This window comes from Pteropus alecto, unplaced genomic scaffold (assembly GCF_000325575.1).
Source record: "Pteropus alecto unplaced genomic scaffold, ASM32557v1 scaffold109, whole genome shotgun sequence".
In the NCBI taxonomy this organism is placed as follows: Eukaryota; Metazoa; Chordata; class Mammalia; order Chiroptera; family Pteropodidae; genus Pteropus; species Pteropus alecto.
The window spans coordinates 7,001,467-7,020,252 of record NW_006494608.1 but is presented as its reverse complement, the minus strand read 5'-3'; the positions used below and the strand labels follow the sequence as shown (position 1 = coordinate 7,020,252).

The window sequence follows — 18,786 nt, the reverse complement described above, 5'->3', positions numbered from 1 at the left end:
AGCAGGATATTCGCCTTGATTAGAGCAAATTCATTTTAGTTTAATTCTGTGAAAATTTCCACAGGAAAGAAAACTTGCCTTTCCGAGTATTACTCCTTTTATAGTCCCAGTTTTCATTAGAATCTTAATAGTTAAAAAACTAAAAATTCCTTTATATTAAACCCCTTGATTTTACTGAGACTTTCCTTTTTCCCCATTTCTAGTTTAGAGATAATACTTTTCATTTTTCACAGCAAACTCATGAGGATTAGTAATATGATTCATGGAAAGTTGAATATACCTTTCAGAAGAAAATCAGTATAATAGAAACATAAGTAAAGGAGTATCTCCATAAAGATGTAAATTTATTCTCTGCAGTATTTTCTGTGGTTCTCTTCTTCATAGGGAACAAGACCAAGAGTCACGCTCTGCTATCTAGCTTGCCCTCTAACACTTGTCAGTGGCTATTCATTCAACTTCTTGTAGAGTGTTAAACTATGTTAGTTATTAAGCTTTGGATGTCTGAAGTTGTAACTGTATAGTACCGAGGGGTTGAGGACAGGTAAAATTTATATTATCCCTGCATGGATAGAGGGAAGAAGAAACAAATAGTGTTAGTGTTTTAGACATGTTTCATATGTTAATTTTTACAGACCATTTAGACCATTGTACATTTTAGAAGATTGTATTGTTACTTCTCTTTCAAATGGTTTAACGGAAGAACTGATAAAACTCATTTTCTTTTGGTGATAAAGGCAGAGATGAACTTAAGAAATTTTTAGCAGTTTGGCCATTCTCTAATATGTCATAAAGTTCTACATGTATAATAAAAGGAAGAAGTTGGTTAAAGATGAAACATTCAGTATTTGTATTTTGAAATCCAAAATTGATTGGAGAGTATAGTTTTTTATATGAGAAGTGATAAAACATGAAAGCAAAGTAGAGTTTCCTGGATCTTCATTTAAAAATAATTTCTGCAAAGTTATAATAAAAAATGTTGATGACAATAAAATTGAAAGGCTAATAAAATTTCTTACTAAGCGAAGAATTGGAAAGTAAGATGTCCCTCTTCTTTTTTTAAAAAAAGGTTAATACAGAAATGCATAAACTTTTTACTGTTAAGGACCAAATCCCTGTTTGGCATCTCAGAGAATTGTCCTGATTTGGGGTCTTCAGACCCATCTACCCCTTAGATCTTGCAGTTTTCCTCTCTACTGTTTTCCAAATCCCATGTCAGTACACACTACTGGTCATCTTTGTTGGGCTGGCTTCTTACGTCACCCTTAACTGAATAGCTGATCTCTTTGTGGGGTAAGGATCTTAGTATGTTCTCAGGAGCCCACATACTCTAAAGAGAGCACTGCTTGTTAAAGAGACTTTCGAGGGGGAAACTGGGGAAAGGGTAAATTTTTTAAGAGATGCTGGGGCAAAATAATAGCCCTTCTGTGTAGATGCTTTTCAGCAAGTTTGTATTAAACAAGAAGTAGTGTCCAGTTACAAGAAGTTGCAAATAGGCTGCTTTCTGCTATGATAAGTTTAAGCATTTTAGCTTAAGGTAGTTCATTGTATCTGCCCAGTGATAGGTGGTTGGTAGGTAAGAGTTCAGTGTTGGCTGCATTAGGCATACATTCACTCATATTAAGACTTACTGCATCAAAGGACAAGAAAGAAATGTATATGGAGCCCTGCACAGAGGTTATCATTCTTCATGAATGAAAATATGTGCATTTATATGTACTTGTCGATATAAAAATAAGTGAAACAGTAATTTGGAATTTAAAATACATTATTGAATCTGGAAAAAAACTTTAAAATGTATGAGAAGGGCTTGGGTAAGAGATTGAGTGACGGACCAGCATATCATCAATGAAATCTTGATGTCTTTATTAGTATTTCCATAGGTGTCTTATATATAATAACATTGGCATTTTGAATATAAAGTTTTTTCATCAAAAGGAAAGATCTACTGTAAGGACCTATACTTTATGGTTAAAACTGCTGCTTTATTTTAGATCATCTCCTGTACACATCATAGCTACTAGCAAAAGTTTACATTCCTATGCACGCCCTCCACCAGTGTCCTCTTCTTCTAAGAGTGAGCCAGCCTTCCCTCACCACTGGAAGGAAGAAACACCAGTCAGACATGAAAGGGTGAGTTTATTCATGAGCTTAAACTTTTACAAAGTTTGCACAACAGTTGAAATAGATTAACTTCTCTTCTGTAAGAAAGTCTTTTGAAGCACATAACAGATGGAAAAGAGTATGTCTCATTGTTCTGATAGTGATCTGGATTTGATTTTATATACAGCTCTATTAACTTAGTAAAGTTTGTTACAAATGGGAACATGATTTTAACCAAAACTTTCAAGAACTATAGTTTTTAAAGGTAGTGTATGTTTTCCTAAGTTGAGAATGATTGAATTATATCCTAAAAGAGCCTGAAGGTTTGAGATAAAGATAGATATTAATAAGATATGTTTAAAAGTAAAAAAGTTTATGTTTTTCTCCACAGGCAAATAGTGAATCAGAATCTGGCATTTTCTGCATGTCCTCCCTCTCAGATGATGATGATTTGGGATGGTGCAATTCCTGGCCTTCAACTGCTTGGCACTGTTTTTTAAAAGGTAAAAAAAAAATACTTGAAATTTTTTACAGCTTACTTATGTAGCACCTTGTCACATATCTGATGTTTGTTTTATACTTAAACTTTAGGCACACGACTATGCTTTCATAAGGGAAGCAATACAGAATGGCAGGATGTTGAAGATTTTGCTAGAGCTGAAGGCTGTGACAATGAAGAAGATCTCCAAATGGGCACTCACAAGGTTGATTTGAAATTCCTAAAACTTCTAACAATCTTTCAAAATGAAACATGAAGTTTATTATTAATCTACAGTAGTACTCTCCATTTACTTTCATGTTCAAATGACACTGTACATTTTAGAAAGAGGTTTTGTGACTACTTATTGATGCTTAGCCTAATGGAGAGGTTTTAGGTTTACAATTATAGTTATGCTTTCTTAGATAGAGAAAACTAAACTGGCATTAAAAATAAATGGATAAACAAGTGAAACAAAGCCTTAGGTAATCTACAAAGTAATTAAATTCCCAATGTATAATTGAGAGTTGATTATATTGAGTTACTTTTTAAATAACTCCATAAAACACTGGTATTTTTTAAGTTGATAAAAGCAGTAGTGGGCAATAGGAGGATAAGTATCAGTTGACACCTTTGTCTTGGAATTCTTTAATTTCACCATCGTCACCGTAGGCAGAGAAATTGGGCATGTGTATTGTTTAAAATAGTTTAAAATTCCTGTTTGATGTTGCTGTCTCCTACTCCTAAGTTTCTTGAGAACATTAGTCCTGACATAGCTGCCTTTTGTTTCTCTCCTTTATGGTTAAGTTTGCCATAGTCCAACTTTGGCTTGTACCATTCTAAAATTGTCTCAAAGGTTAATAGCTTTATTCTAATTTCTAGAGAGACTTCTGCTTGTTCTGTTAGACATCTCTGCAGCATCTAACAGTGTATGAGTTCCTGACGTTGTCTTATCTTGATCTGTGTAGCACAGCAGTGCCTTGATTGTCTTTTTAATAGCTCAGTGTTTTCGACTGGTGGGTTGTCTGCCCATAATGTCGAATGTAAGACAGAGTTCGGCTCCTCTTCATTCTCTTAACCAATCCCTCTGCTGATTTTGTCAGTACCGCCTTGTGGCCTGTGAAAAGCACTCTACTTGGAGTTAGGAAACCTGGGCTTTCTAGCTCTTCTGGCAACTATTTGTGTGAATGACTTTGGGCAGATTGTTAACCCCACTTGGCATTGGCATCCTGATCCGTGGGATTGGATTAATTTTAAGGGCTTGTAGCTCTAAGAATTAGAAGGTTATATAATTCATTTATTTACAAATATATGTCTGTAGTCTTCATGTGCATTTTTCTAACTGCATGAGACATCCGTAGATGTTCTTCAAACTTGATTTATTAGTATAAAGCGACATTGGATTCACCTTTTATCCCCCTTCCCAGCCTGCTATTCTCCTATTCTTTTAAAGGTATCGTTATCTTTCTTGATTGCCACATTCAAAACCATGAAGTTGAGTATTCCCTTTCCTCCCTTCATATTTAGTTATCAGTTTCCTTAAAGATTTTTTTTAGTCCTTCTCTCATTCTTTACTTTGTTCATGCACTAGTGTAATAATAGGTACTATAGCTAGCTGTTGGCATGTTTGTCTCCTTTGTTTTTCTGTGAATTCAGGGGTAGGGATCATGTGTTGTTAATGCTTGTGTTTTCAGAGCCTAGTATCTGGCATATACTAAATGCTCAATAAATATTTGTTGAATTTAAATTTAGTCTAATTCTACGACCACTATACTTGTCATTTCAAGACTGATGGGTTTCTCTCATTATATCTTTAAATAAATAAATAAACTTAATAAATTTAAATAAATAAATTCTTTAGCCTTTGTCATTATCTTAAAATGAATAATCATATTAATTAAAAGTACTTTTATTGACTTTCCAATACCGTCTCAAAGGAAAGTTTGTACTTTGCTTATCTTTAAGACCCTTTACTTACTAACTGGCTCCTCCTTTTCAGTCTTGTTTGCCCCAACTCTGAGCTCATCTTGTATTATTAGCAGATACTCCGCACTTGTTAGTACGACTATTCCTGGTGTTTGCTCTTTTACCTTACTAAATTTCATTCTTTTAAATCCTAGTTCAAATGGGAATTGAAAGCCTTCCTGAGCTCGCTCTTTTGGAATTAAAGTCTCCCTTTATTAAACTCCATAGTATTATTTACACTTGAATTAAAATGCTTATTCCAGTCTGCCTTATATTGTAGCGATTTATTTATGTGCCTTTCTTCACTACTGGGTTGAAAGCTCTTTAAAGACAGGGATCCTGTCTTGTTTATTTTTATCTTTTCCATAAAGTGTTACATGTAATAGAAACTTTATTATGTGTTGAATTGAACATTGCCAGTTCATTCACTATATGCACTTATTTTCAGGGCTATGGTTCTGATGGTCTAAAGTTGTTATCACATGAAGAAAGTGTATCATTCGGCGAGTCTGTACTAAAGTTGACTTTCGATCCTGGTACAGTAGAAGATGGTTTACTAACTGTAGAGTGTAAACTGGACCACCCATTCTATGTTAAAAATAAAGGTAGGGCTTCAATTTTAATGTCTAGTAACTTTTTAAAGAAACCTTAAATCTGTAATTATGTCTTGTGGCACATAATTCTTTTATGATTAAGAATAAAAAATTGAAGGGAAAATTTCAAAATAAACTACTATAGTAAATGCCAGATGATACTTGTGTCTTAGTGGTAGTCATATTAAGCTCTACTTCCTGTGGGTATAAAAAACTTTTAGATTCATGTGGTATACTATAAGTTCTCTGTTATCCTGATACATAGTTTGGGGAATGGAATATTCTTGTAATTGCATTTTAGTTTATGTAGTTACCAAATATGCCATATTTTTGATTTACCTTTCAGAGCCTTATTACAATGCCACCATGTTAAACATAATAATTCAGAAAGTATTTCATGATCTCGCTCATCATTTATCACTTGCTATCTTGTAGATTTGTGGAAGTGCTAATGGATAGAATCTCTTGATAAAATGCTGAATTCAACTCTTTTGGAGGGCTTTTACATTGCTTAAAGAAAATACTTGTACTCAATTTTATGGCAAAGCTACATGACTTGTATTAGAAAATTTTATTTTAAATAATGACTTTAAGACTCAGAAATAATATGTCTATCATATAATAATTAGTGTGCTCTCTGTCAGTCCCCATCCTTTATGCAACTGTTGTTTGATTTAACTTCAGGTTGGTCATCATTTTATCCAAGCTTGACTGTGGTACAGCATGGCATTCCATGTTGTGAAATTCATATTGGTGATGTATGTCTACCTCCTGGACACCCCGATGCCATTAATTTTGATGATTCAGGTGTTTTTGATACATTTAAAAGGTAATATTGGGTTAATTCCCCCCCCCCCCCCCCCCCGTAAAAATTTACCCTTTAATCTCCCTAATGATTGCTAAGTCAAATATTTAAGAGGCTAAACCTTTAAATACTTGAGAATTATAAAAGTAGTACTTAGAGGAAGTACATACACATGATCAAATATTAGGTAATTAAAACAACAGCTCATGGCGAGTTTTACATCTCTGTGTGTTGAGTTAAAAAGTGAGTTCTTTTTTTTTTCTTTAGTTAACTGTCTTTGTTTAATACTCATTTTGACCAAGAGTGTTAGTTTCATGGTTTAACAAATAGTAAATATAGCAAAAATTTGACATTTGTAAAGACTTAAGAGGGAAGTGATTTTTTCCTGAGATCATCTGCTATTAAGTGGTACAGTAGGACAAAGAACCCATGTGTCCTAACACCCACGAAGGTTGACCAACTGTGTCTCAATTTGTATGGAACTTTTCTGGTTTTAGCACTGAAAGTCCCACAACCCTGTAAACCCCTCAGTCCTGAGAGGTACTCCGAGAAAGTCTGTATGTGGATATCTGGGATTTTAAGACTCATTTTTTTCTTTAAGATAATTATCAAGTCTAGAGAATTCTCAAGAGTTCCTGCTGGTCTGTAGATTTTATTTCATTCAAATTAATATAACAAAATATAAGATTAATATATTTGTATATCAAAAGAAAAAGTGAGACCATTATTTAAAAAAGCAAAAGCCACAAATTCAGATACAGAGAACATTTTGATAGTTGCCAGATGGGAGGGGAGTAAGGGTGGGGGGTGAAAAAGGGAAAGGATTAAGATACATATTGGTAATTGCAAAATATTCATAGGGATGTAAAATATAGCATAAGGAATATAGTCAATAATACTGTAATAACTATGATATCAAACGAATATTAGATTTATTGGGGTTGATCACTTAGTAAGTTAATATAAATGTCTAATCACTGTGTTGTGCACCTGAAACTCATACAATGTTGTATGTTAACTAATTGAAAAATAAAAAGTTATTTTAAAAAAAGAGAAAAGGGTGGGGATGAGGGGAGAGAGAAATTCACCCAGAAGCAGAGCAGAAACTGGAATCCAGGCCTTTAGATTCCTAATGAAAGGTCTTTTTTCCTTCCAGAGGAAATGTTCCATAATTTAAAAATAAAAATGCATATTGTTTGTTTTTAAAAAAATAACACAGGCCATATGCTCAATAACTGCAAGATTGGAATCTAAATGCCATTTGATTACATCCCTCCTCTACATTGTTCTTTGAAAAAAGAAATGAGGCAAAATTTTAAGGTCTTATACTCTTAAGTATTCTTAGGATGTAGATCAGTGATAACTCATATTTTGGTGAGAGTGTAAACAAAACTTTGGAAAATAATTTGGCCTTATTTTATAACACTATCAGCAATTCCATTGCTCTGTATGTTTACCCTAGAGAAGTAAACTCATAGAAGTGTAAATGAGTTCATAGCTGTATTGTTCATGAGAGCAAACCGTGGAAACAGTATCAATACTCATTAACCAGAGAGTAAATATATAAATTGTTATATAATCATACAGTGGAATTCTTTATGTAAATAGAAAATGAATGATCCTTAGCTATACATTTTAAAAAATGGATCAATTTTAGAAATAATGTTAAAAAATTAGTCTCAGAAATATACAGTATGATTGATTCTATTTTTTAATGGAATCATTTTTTTGGGGAAATGTGTAATAAAATTATAAGTATATAATTATATAGTATATATAATATACATCATACAGTTCTGCTGGAGGTCATCCACCTCAGGTTCGATGATTGAGACAACTTAAAAGATTCAGCATATAGTCATACTCTTAGCTCTCATTTCTTACAGTGAAAGGATATAAAAGTTAGGAAAAGGAAAGGTATGGGGTAAAGTCTGGAAGAAGCTGAGCTTCCAGGAGTCCTCTCCCGTAGAGTCACACAGGACATGCTTATATCCATCAGCAGTGAGCCATGACATCTGTGAAATGCTATCTACCAGGAAAGCTTTTTAGACACAGCAAGGTTTTTACTGGGACCTGGTCACATGGGCTGCTTCAGGCTGGCATGTACCAAAATTCAAAACCTCCAAAAAGAAAGGTGTTCAGGGTTAAACCATATTGTTCGTACATATATTGAGCCACTCTTCTCAGTTGTGGGAATGATGGGAGCCTTCCCAAAATCTAAGTTTCCAGATGCTAACTAATCAGGGGCCAACCTTCTAAAGTAAACCTTTGAAAGGATAGCGGTAAGGCCTGTTATGTTTACTCTTTTATGCAAAACAAAACATTATATATTATAGACATTAACAAAATTAATGCTGCTATAGTATTTATATATTGTTTCCGAATAACACATTTTTATAATTAAATTATTGAAAAAGTAAGGGAAGAATAACCATTCAGGAGATTGGTTGAGATATTTTGGCGGGCGGGGTGGTAAATGTGGAACTTTGGCGATATTGGAAATAGTCTTATTTCTTAATTTAGGTTTTCAGTTCACTCATTTATTTGTATGCTTCATATATATGTTAAATACATTTTTCATATACATTGTATGCTTTTTTAATATATCAAGTATCACATAGTGTACAAGTTTTGTTTTTTAAAAAGGGAACGCTTGGCTACTTAATTCCTGTTTTTCCAAGATGGCATGTTCTCATCACTTGGTGCTACTGAGTGGCATTCACTCTTAAAATTACCTTGGCATTGATCTTATTTTACTTTGGAGTGACAGCAGCACCCCTCCTTCCTCATCCCCATAAAGCAATGAAAATGAACAATTTTATCCAGGAGAAACCATGAAAAAGTTGAGAAGCATGAAGTTGCCTTAAGTTTTTGTTGTGGATTGGATTATGACTTACAGGAGATGGTTAAGGGAGATGCTGCCTGATACATGTTGGGCAAGAAGGGAAAGAAAGGCAGAAAGAGGAAACAGTCTAAGTAGGAACCAGGACCCTGGAATAAAATCACAGGTCTCACTTAGAGCAAGCCCTTGAGTCATCCAAATGGGAAGATATTTGAGTAGACTCCACCTTAGTAAGGACCAGAAGCCAGCAATAAAATGATGAGTTCTTAAAACACAATCCTGGCTCTCCTGTAGAAAGGACGCTTCCAAGTGAGAGCATGATTTGAAGAAGCCCATACCATACATTGAGAATTAAGGCCAGTCTTCTAGGCATCAGGCAGGTTTAAAACAGTCACTTCTGACTTTGTGAAATTGACATTTTGGTTCAAGTAATTTAACAAGCATAATGAGTACCTATTATGAACTAAATACTGTATATATGTTAATTTAATCTTCACTTCCGTTAGTAGATGATATCCTCATTTTACAGAGAGAACTAAAGCTGAGAGAGGTAAAGGAACATGCCCAAAACAGCCAGTTAGTGCTAGAATTAGGATTCAAGCTGATAACTTATAAAGATTCCAGATTGAGTATACAATAATAATAGGTACCCCTAATCGAGTGAGTACCTGTTATGTACCAAGCGTTTTTATATCTGTTGTTCTTTCAGCAGTTGTTTCAGCTCTGCAACATTGCATAGCATGTATTATCTTCATTTTACAGATATGTAAAATGAGGTGAGATGGTTTAACTTCCCAAGGTCATATTACTAGTAAGTGGCAGAAGTAGGATTTTAACCCAATTAAAATTTTACATTATTATGTTTTGCAAAATTTATCGTTTTACCCTCTCAGTCACCCATCAAACATTTGAGAGTTTAGTATGTGCTGGGCATTTAAAATCGGTTAAGACATGGGCCTTCCTCTTTGCTTCCAGCCTAGAGAAGGAAGTGGGATGGTAAATGTGCATGGTGTAGTGCATGCTCATTGGGACAGTGTAGCCGGGCAGGAACATGAACTCTGGAGCTGGATTGCCTGGGTTCAAATCCTGGGCCTGCAACAGATTTGCTATGAAAGCTGGGATAAGTTAATTAACCTTCCTATGGTTTTTAAAATCTGTAAAATTAGAATAATATTAAAGGGAATATTAAATGAGTCGATATATATAACATGGTTCATAGACTATTGTGATTGTAATAATTAGACAGTAAAGGTCGGAAAGGCCATTTTAAGCTTATGGAATAGCGTGTACAAAAAGCAGAGGTGTGAAACATGGCACATATCGGGAATGACAGATGAAGAAGAAACATGCTGAGGTGGTTTAGCAGAAGGTTACGCTATTTTTTAGATATTCTGTGTAATACTTTAATGCTTTAGTTCTGTCAAAATCCTGAATTGCATGAGTGAATATTTAAAGCTGCTTTAAATTTTACCCATACTGGAAATAGGTGATGGTTTCATTTGTGCCACTAGATGGTGGAGTTTTCAAATTTCAGTAGTTAATTAGCTTACCCTAAAAATTTTTTTTCAATATATTTGACATAACAATGTATAACTTTGAAGTATACAACATGTTAATTTGATATGTTTATAAATGATTGCCATTGTAAGGATAATTAGCACCACTAGCATATTACATAATTACCATTTCTTTTTAGTGGTTGGAATAATTAAGTTCTAGTCTCTTAGCAAATTTGATGATTACAATATCATGTGTGTTCACTATACTGTACATTATATCTCTAGGGCTTATGCATTACTTATTGCAAGTTTGTACCCTAAACAACATCTGTCCTATCTCCCAGCCACTCCCACCCATCCCCTGGTAACCATCATTGTCATTTTTATGAGTTTGTATTTTTTTAGATTCCACATATTAGTAACATCATACAGTACTTGTCTTCTCTGACTGACTTATCTCACTTAGCATAATGTCCTTAATTTCCATCAGTGTTGTCTTATCCTATTTGAAATCTTTTGGTATTTCAAATTATAATTAAATAATTGCCTTCAGTAGAGAGTAGTAATTTCATGTCAGATTTATTTATAATGCTTAAGTTTGCTGTTTTTCTAAATTATATTTGGGAGTAAGTTAAGATAGTGTTCCTCTGACATAAGATCAATTGCTCTGCATTCATTAGATGATTTTTGGAGTCATACTTTACGTATATTTATTTCATATAATACCCTTAAACAGACACTGTGTGGTTGATAATTAGTAGAAGTCATTGTTATTATGTGTAGTTAATGGCATGGACTTCATTCATTTAGCTCTCTCCATCTATCTTTAGAGTAATTCATAATCTCATATGCTTTACCTTAGCAGCTACTATTTCTGCAGCTACTATCAATCTGTTTTGATGTATTATTAGAATTTCTGTTTTAAGGAAAGAGCTAGGTTTAGAATGAAAAAGGTTTTCTGACAAGATAAAAAGCATAAGCAGGAGTTAACAGACAAAAGAGTTATTTTCACAAGTGTATCTTTAGACCGTGGTCTACATTCGCTCTTAAGTTTCAGCTAATATTTTCAATTAATATTATTTGTTTACCTTGAGGTTAGCTAATGGCAGCTCAGAGCACCATGGTATTGGTGAGGAAATCCGGGGCTTTGGAGGTGGACAGACACATCTGGGTTTGGATCTAGTAGCTGTGTGGCCTTGAGCGAGTAATACTATGTCTTTCTGTTTCTTCATATAAAAGAGGATAATAATACCCTCCAGGCAAGCTTGTTGAGGAGATGATGATACGAAGAGATGATTTCCATGCCTGTGTAAACTAAATATACCAAACAAAATATGGTTTGTCCTGATCAGTGTGGAATTTTTTAAGTTACTAGGCTTTGTCATAATATATGGCCTTTGGGGAAGACTGATATATGTATGACTATATCTAAACAGGTGACCCAGATTACTATGCACTTTAAAGTTCCTTTAGCTGCATTTAACTACTTTTGATTGCCCTTACCCAACATTTTATCATTTGTAGTAGTTAGTCTTTAGGTCTGGTATATGCCTGCCACACCATTTTTTTCTAGTTTTAGGCTTTTGTAGGCCAAGAAATCTGATTATATAATTTGTCAAAAAGTGAATCTAAAGTAAGAATAAATAGGTGTGTGGGATCTGGAGGAGAGACCAGCTATGAATAAGTATGTGGATTATAAGATTCTTGGGCGGGGTTGGGAGGAGTACTTGATGTCTTTATTTTTTAACTTTCGTAATCACAGATTTTTAAAAAAATAATTTTAGTGCATACATAAGCTTTTATAAATAACTCGGTGAAGTTGCTAAAGTAGTGTTGGTAATATTATATAGGAGAAAATACATTAAAATTTCCAATCAGATATTAAAGGTTTTTTAAAAATCTTGTTTTTACAAATCAGATAATTAAATTGAATTAAAACTATGTTACAAATTTATTTTTTTAAGCTATGACTTTACGCCTATGGATTCTTCTGCAGTCTATGTGCTAAGTAGTATGGCTCGTCAGCGTCGTGCATCTTTGTCATGTGGAGGACCTGGAGGTCAAGACTTTGCAAGATCTGGATTCAGTAAAAACTGTGGCTCACCTGGATCATCACAGCTGTCTTCCAGTTCTTTGTATGCTAAAGCTGTCAAAAACCACAGCTCAGGGACTGTGAGTGCCACTTCTCCTAACAAGTGCAAAAGACCAATGAATGCCTTCATGCTTTTTGCCAAAAAATACAGAGTTGAATATACTCAGATGTATCCAGGGAAAGATAACAGGTAAAAATAAAAGAGATGATTCTGATTATAGTAATTGAGTAATGCTTCAGTGCAATTCACAGGCATTGGGACAGTTAAACTTATTCTTCAGTAGCTTTTATTGTTGAATTCTATTTTCTTAGGTTGACTTTAAAGTAAAAAGTTTAAGTGGAATTTTTATGGTTATGTATAATTATTTTATATCTAGACAGATAATTAGGTTACCTAGGTGGTAAGGATCTGCCTTCTAAAATAGTATTAAATGTCATTTGCCTTTTAGTGGACATAGTTCTAACAACTGACAGTTCCATCTTTAGAGAAAACTTTATAGAAACTTTGTCAGCTCTAAAGAATGTACTTATTTTACAACTGTGTCATACAGTGAATGCATGGGTATTGGCAATTTGTAATAACTGCCAGATTTGTCAAGACTAAACCTAGTGGCGTCCTCAGTAGAGCCCAGGAATAAAAATTAACTCTAGTCCTTTTTATTCTGTTTGCTGTACCCTTACCTCATCTCTTAGAGTCCTCTCCTGCTCACTTCTCAAACCAACCAAGTTCTCCATGTATGAAAATTAATCTTCTTAATTTCCTGACAATCAGAACTACCATATTCTCTGCCCTTGATATCATGAGAAAAGTCAAATTATTATCCACATAAAATAATTCAGTTTTGAATTCAGGTTCAATGTCTCATGAGCTTAATTTTTTACATATGTGTATATTATTATATATTTTTGAGATATAGTTGACATATAGCATATTAGTTTCAAGTATATATGATTCGATATTTATATATATATTGTAAAATGGTCACAATAAGTCTACTTAACATCCATCACCATACATAGGTAGCTTTTTTCTTGTGATGAGAACTTCTGAGATCTCTACTCTGTTAGCAACCTTCAAATATACAACGCAGCATTATCAACTATAAGTCTCCCTGCCGTAACATTATGTCCCGTGACTGGATGTTCGTACCTTTTGACCATCTTCACCTATTTCGCCGCATCTCTTATGCCTCTGCCCCACGTCTAGTAACCACCAGTCTGTTCTTGTGAGCTTAATTTTTAAGTTTACATTTTAAAAAGAGAAGCATCTTACATCAAATGCATCTCTGATTTGGGAATTGATATGTACATGAATATTTATTGGTTTGTTTAACTGGTAAATACGTCAACCAGTATGTAGTTGACTACAGGGACTACAATAACTGGTTTTAATTATGATAAAGGAAGATGTAGTATAGTGTTTAATTACATTGACTTATGGGATTAAAAAACACATTTACTACACAATTACTTTTTAAGTAGTAGAGCTTCTGTGGTTACTGTTCTTCTAAAGCTTAGATGCCTACCTCTAGCTTCCCTATCAGTTATTGTAAAAATAGTTTGTATATATTTCATGTAATAATTCCAGGATATTCCAGGACCATTTGTTTTGTTTGTCATGAAATTGTTAAAAGTTCTCCAGAGAAGAAAATGATTTAGGTCTGTGTGTCCTGTATGAGACTATTTTAGTAGGTTTGGGGGCAGATTAACAAATATAAATAAGAAATAGCTTCAGATTTCTATTATGATATCTTGTCAGTTTGACTTATTTGAGTTTATCCAATTTTCTCAAGTGATGAGTACAAATATTGCCTGAGGTTTATTTGGTGTTGTTTTAAGAGGTAAACAATAAGGTATGAATGGTTAATGCCACCACATTTTCACTATGATTGCACGAATGAAAAATGACTTAGAATTATTTGAGAAGTATGGGCACAAAAGAATGAATAGCTTTTAACATAGTTGAATACTTCATGCTGCTCATACTGAATATTATCTGCCTTAGTATCTTAAACCGATGTACCAAGATAGATTCAATGGTAATTTAAATTATTTCTTTGAAATAGTTAACTTTATTCTTTAAATCTATGCTTTGTAGAACATCCATTTTTAGATATTTTATATGTCCTTTGACAATTGGAAATATTGGCACTATTCTGGAGACTTTAACTGCCAAGACTGTGACGAATGGACTGTATGACTTGAGATTTTACTGGAAATGACTACTATAATCATGACCTTTTCTTCCCTTCATTTTGGACAAGATTTTTGTCTTTTTTTTCCTTCTAATTTTACATTTCTTCCTGATGTATCAGCACTTCACATGAGTTTTATGAAAAATTCTTGCCTTCAGCCTTGTATAAATATTTATTTTTCAGAGCCATAAGTGTGATCCTTGGTGACAGGTGGAAGAAAATGAAGAATGAAGAGAGAAGGATGTATACATTAGAAGCAAAGGCTTTGGCTGAAGAACAAAAACGTTTAAATCCTGACTGTTGGAAAAGGAAAAGAACCAATTCAGTATGTTTCAACAAGTAGTTGCTTAAAATTATTTTGATCCCCGCCTCCCCCACCCCCCACCCCCAAATATACTGGCATGTTGGAGCAATTGTTATAACTTTTAAAAGGCTGTGCTATGTTGTTAGCCTTTTTATACTTCAAGAGCTAGTAATGTCTTTCTACCATTACAAAAGGCAGGCTTTCTTTCTTTTCATCATTCAGTGCCATTTACTTTTTTAACATGAAAAGTAGACATCTCAGACATACTTTAGAATATCCAGAAATGTTGAGGTGGAAAAGATAATTTTAGAATGTAGTATTTCTAGGAGGGTTGAAAAATGGGTGTTAACTCCTTAATATCACAGTAGAAATTTTTTCTAATTTAGGGGTGGTATGTTTCAACAAGCCGTTTTTCTTAATTGGTGAGGGGCAAAAGAAGTATTAGAGGTATGGGGGGCTAGGTTGACCAACTTTCTTGGAGACTTTTGACATTTGTACCAAAATCCTAACTTATACACCTCAAGAAGGAGAAGAAATAGAAAGACCCAGGAAGACTGGTATTCTTACCATAATACTAATGCTGTCCGGTTAGACTTGGCTCTTGGAACTTTTCCATCACTACACTAGTATCTAAATTAAGTGTTTTTAAATTAATTACAAGAAAATATCACATGATAGAACAGAATGAGCTCAGTTTTAAGTATCTAAACATGAATTGAAGACATCAGTTTGCAGTAGGAGGGCTGGCCAAAGACATCTTAAATTCTGTGTATTTATGCCTGTTTATAGTAACGTGCAGTTCACATTTAAATTTTTCAAGAACGTCTTTTAAAGAAATAGTCAGAGGGTAGCCAGACTGGATTTTTCAGGTTTTTACCTTAGAATTCCATGTAGGACTTTGGATCCCCTTTTTTGCATGTCCTAGTCCATCTCATCATTTTCATAAATTTTCTGGATGTTTGAGCCATCAGATGTTAGCAAACTTTTAAAATTAAAATCTATAATTTTTTTTAATGGTAGTAAAGTTTATAAACATTATATTATCCATCTAAGCTTTCATTTGTAGAACTGCTATCTATTTGTAAACATGAACTGAGTTTTAATTTTATCTCCACAGGGCTCACAACAGCATTAAACCAGGACGCTTATGCTAAGTCTGCATTTGCATAAACATTGACTGTTGACGGAAAAACTTAAGATCAAGGTCCCACCATTTGTCCTGAATTCGTGTGACCATAAGATACTGATAGCATTGAGTCTTGAAATGATTTAATAATATGCGTGAGGATTTGCTTTCTCCATTAGAGCATTAAGTAAGCTAAAACTATCAACAATGTAAACCAAATTGCCTTATTTTTCTTCCAAACTTCATATATGTCTATCAGGTAATATAGGCTTGAAAATTGATATCCTGTGGTGCTAAAGTACAGTAGAAAGAGGAGAAGTGTATACATGTTTTATTTTAAATTGTACAAAAGGGGAATTTAAAAATATGTTAACTGCTGTTTATACATTGGCTCCTTACTGCTTATTAATCTGTATTGTACACATAATGGAATGAAACAAGCTGGGAGTTGGCCTTTCTGTGAGCAACCATCACATGGCTCAGCATCTGTGCCAAACACAGGAGCTCTTAGTCTGGCCAGTGCCAAGAGGCTACCAGAACACGTGGCAGGTGGCTGTTGTCAATGTCCCAGCATAAGAGCCACCTGCTGCAGTTACCTGAGCATGCTGAGTTTATGCACCAGGTGGCAGCACCCATCCATTATTTTCAATGGAGACCTAGGCCAAGGTAACGTTAGTAGCATTGGGATATAGTCACTGTAACGGTGCTATTAACAGTTGACACCATTATATTTTTAAACTTTGTGTTCTGTATCTCCTCAGCCACATATCTTAAGTATCTTATTTTGTCATATCTTTATGGTGGGGGCAAACTTTGCACTTACTGCAGTGCAACACTTGCACTTTACTTTTCCTCCAACTGTCGAAAATTTAGAGCAAATACATTGGCAATACAGCTGCTTTTGCTCTGAGCTACAATCATGGCTTTTCACGTTACTTACCAAGTGGTGTTTCTGGTTAGAAATCACAGCTGTAAAATTGATTTCAGTTCATTACACTTCTTCATGATGTTGCCCCTAAATTTTGCACACTATATTCTTGTATATTATTTCAAATAAAATGAAAAAAAAATTGTTTATCTCTGACTTCTGCTGATTGATCTTGACTGAAGGTCATGTATGAGACATCAGAATAACAGGTTCAGGGGATGCATTAAATTCAGTATTAAATTAAAAATTGTTAGTAGGACAAGGGCAATAGAAAAATAAAGATCTAGATTATCTGCTATATATGAGTCGTTATAGAGTAAAAACTTTATTTTTAACTTGGCATCTCTGTTACAAAGTTAAAGCAGCCCCAAAAGTCTTAATAAAATGACACACAAAGTGTAAAGACAGCTTTGCTCTATCTTTATTACAGATACAGTATGACATTTGAACATTTCACACCATATTTTCACTTTGGGGTATGCCAGTGGTTCTCAAACTTTGTTGCATATTGGAAACACTTAGGGATATTTTTAAACAATGCCTGCTTCCTACCCCCATACATGTTAATATGGTATACAAATTAATATCAGAATTTTTTTTTAAAGCTTCTACTGGACTCTAATGAGCAGCCAGATATGGAAACCATGGGCTGTATACTTATCTAGTGAGGAAGAAGGTTATGTGGAGGAAGCAGCGTACTTATTGTGTGATAGATAACTTGATCATATCTCTTAAAAAGGAGTAGGGACTTACTATGTGTGTGTACCTACACGGGGCCTCAATTATGTTATGAGAAGGAAGTTTTAGTCTCACCGAAAAGTTTGAAAGGAGGGAAAAATATTGGAAGTCTCTGGAGAAATCAGGTCCTTGGAGTTTGAAGGGGGTGATTTTTAATATTTTATGCTACTTAAGGTACAAGGGCTAAATAGAAAAAGATCAATAGGAAATACAGAAAAGTTGATTGTTTTAAAAGCTGTCGAGTATGTGTTATTTTAATTGCCAACCCTGAATGAGTGAGTACAAAATAGAAATGAAGGAATATTTCACATTATTACTGAAGAGCAGACATAGCTTTTTGAAGCAGCTGAACCATTATGGGATAAACTGGTGCAAATTCTTTGCCTTCTCTACTTCTTACTGATTGAACATAAGCTTCTAGGGCTCCCCTGAAAATCAAAATGAAAACAATGTCAAAAAATTATGTAAATAAAACATCTTAGAGGTTATCATATAAAAGAAGCCCATTTCTAGAACTGCCCTGCCCAATTCCATAAGCTAAGGGACCAACAGCCTTCAAATGTTTTATTGGTAATGTTACTATGGTTAAGGTACAAAACTAAACATCTTTCAGTCTGCATTGTACTGTGGTCTAATCATAGAATCAGAGGCTTTCTGGCCTCTGAGGTTCTCAGTTTCTCTTTACTAGTTCCCTGTTAAACACACTTCTGAAAAAGCCACATGCAGCTTGTGCCCATTCAGAGCTCACACTTTGGGAAGGCATGCTCAGGAAAGTGGAACCCTTGGGTGCGCACTATACCACCAGTAGGTGCGCTATATTGTTGTTTGACAGAACATGAACCAATAAAAAGAAGAAATTGCTCTTGGGCTTGAATTTTTGGCAAATGACATGATAATGAGGCATTCTGAATTGAGTCAAGGGTATGTGATACCGGTCAGTTATGATTATAATGTTTTCATGAATTAGATCAGGGGGTTAGTAAAGCACCCACAGGCCAAAACCAGTCATATGCATGTTTGTTCATGTGTTGCTGTGGTGGCCTTCACACTACAATGGCATAATTGAATAGTTGAGGCAGAGACCGAATGGCCTGCAAAAACTAAAATACTTAGTATCTGGC

General features: G+C 34.3%; 2 protein-coding genes across 5 annotated transcripts in view; one reads left to right on the top strand and one right to left on the bottom strand.

The window, feature by feature from the left end:
• The window catches only part of HBP1 (HMG-box transcription factor 1), a 28,703-nt gene extending 11,620 nt beyond the window's left edge, over positions 1-17,083 (top strand). For all 3 annotated transcript variants that reach the window (XM_006925365.3, XM_015599505.2, XM_015599506.2), the window contains exons 4-11: positions 1,992-2,130; positions 2,492-2,603; positions 2,692-2,804; positions 4,992-5,148; positions 5,821-5,965; positions 12,247-12,564; positions 14,753-14,894; positions 15,991-17,083. In XM_006925365.3, the coding sequence (XP_006925427.1) occupies positions 1,992-2,130; positions 2,492-2,603; positions 2,692-2,804; positions 4,992-5,148; positions 5,821-5,965; positions 12,247-12,564; positions 14,753-14,894; positions 15,991-16,008 (1,144 nt within the window). In that variant the 3' untranslated portion in view covers positions 16,009-17,083. The remainder of the gene's footprint in view (positions 1-1,991; positions 2,131-2,491; positions 2,604-2,691; positions 2,805-4,991; positions 5,149-5,820; positions 5,966-12,246; positions 12,565-14,752; positions 14,895-15,990) is intronic.
• Positions 17,084-17,324: 241 nt separating this feature from the next.
• COG5 (component of oligomeric golgi complex 5) overlaps positions 17,325-18,786 on the bottom strand; it is a 290,965-nt gene continuing 289,503 nt past the window's right edge. Inside the window, exon 21 of one of the 2 annotated variants that reach the window (XM_015599504.2) lies at positions 17,325-18,093. In XM_015599504.2, coding sequence (XP_015454990.1) covers positions 17,979-18,093 — 115 coding nt within the window. In that variant the 3' untranslated portion in view covers positions 17,325-17,978. The remainder of the gene's footprint in view (positions 18,094-18,786) is intronic. The other variant, XM_006925364.3, reaches the window with a different exon arrangement.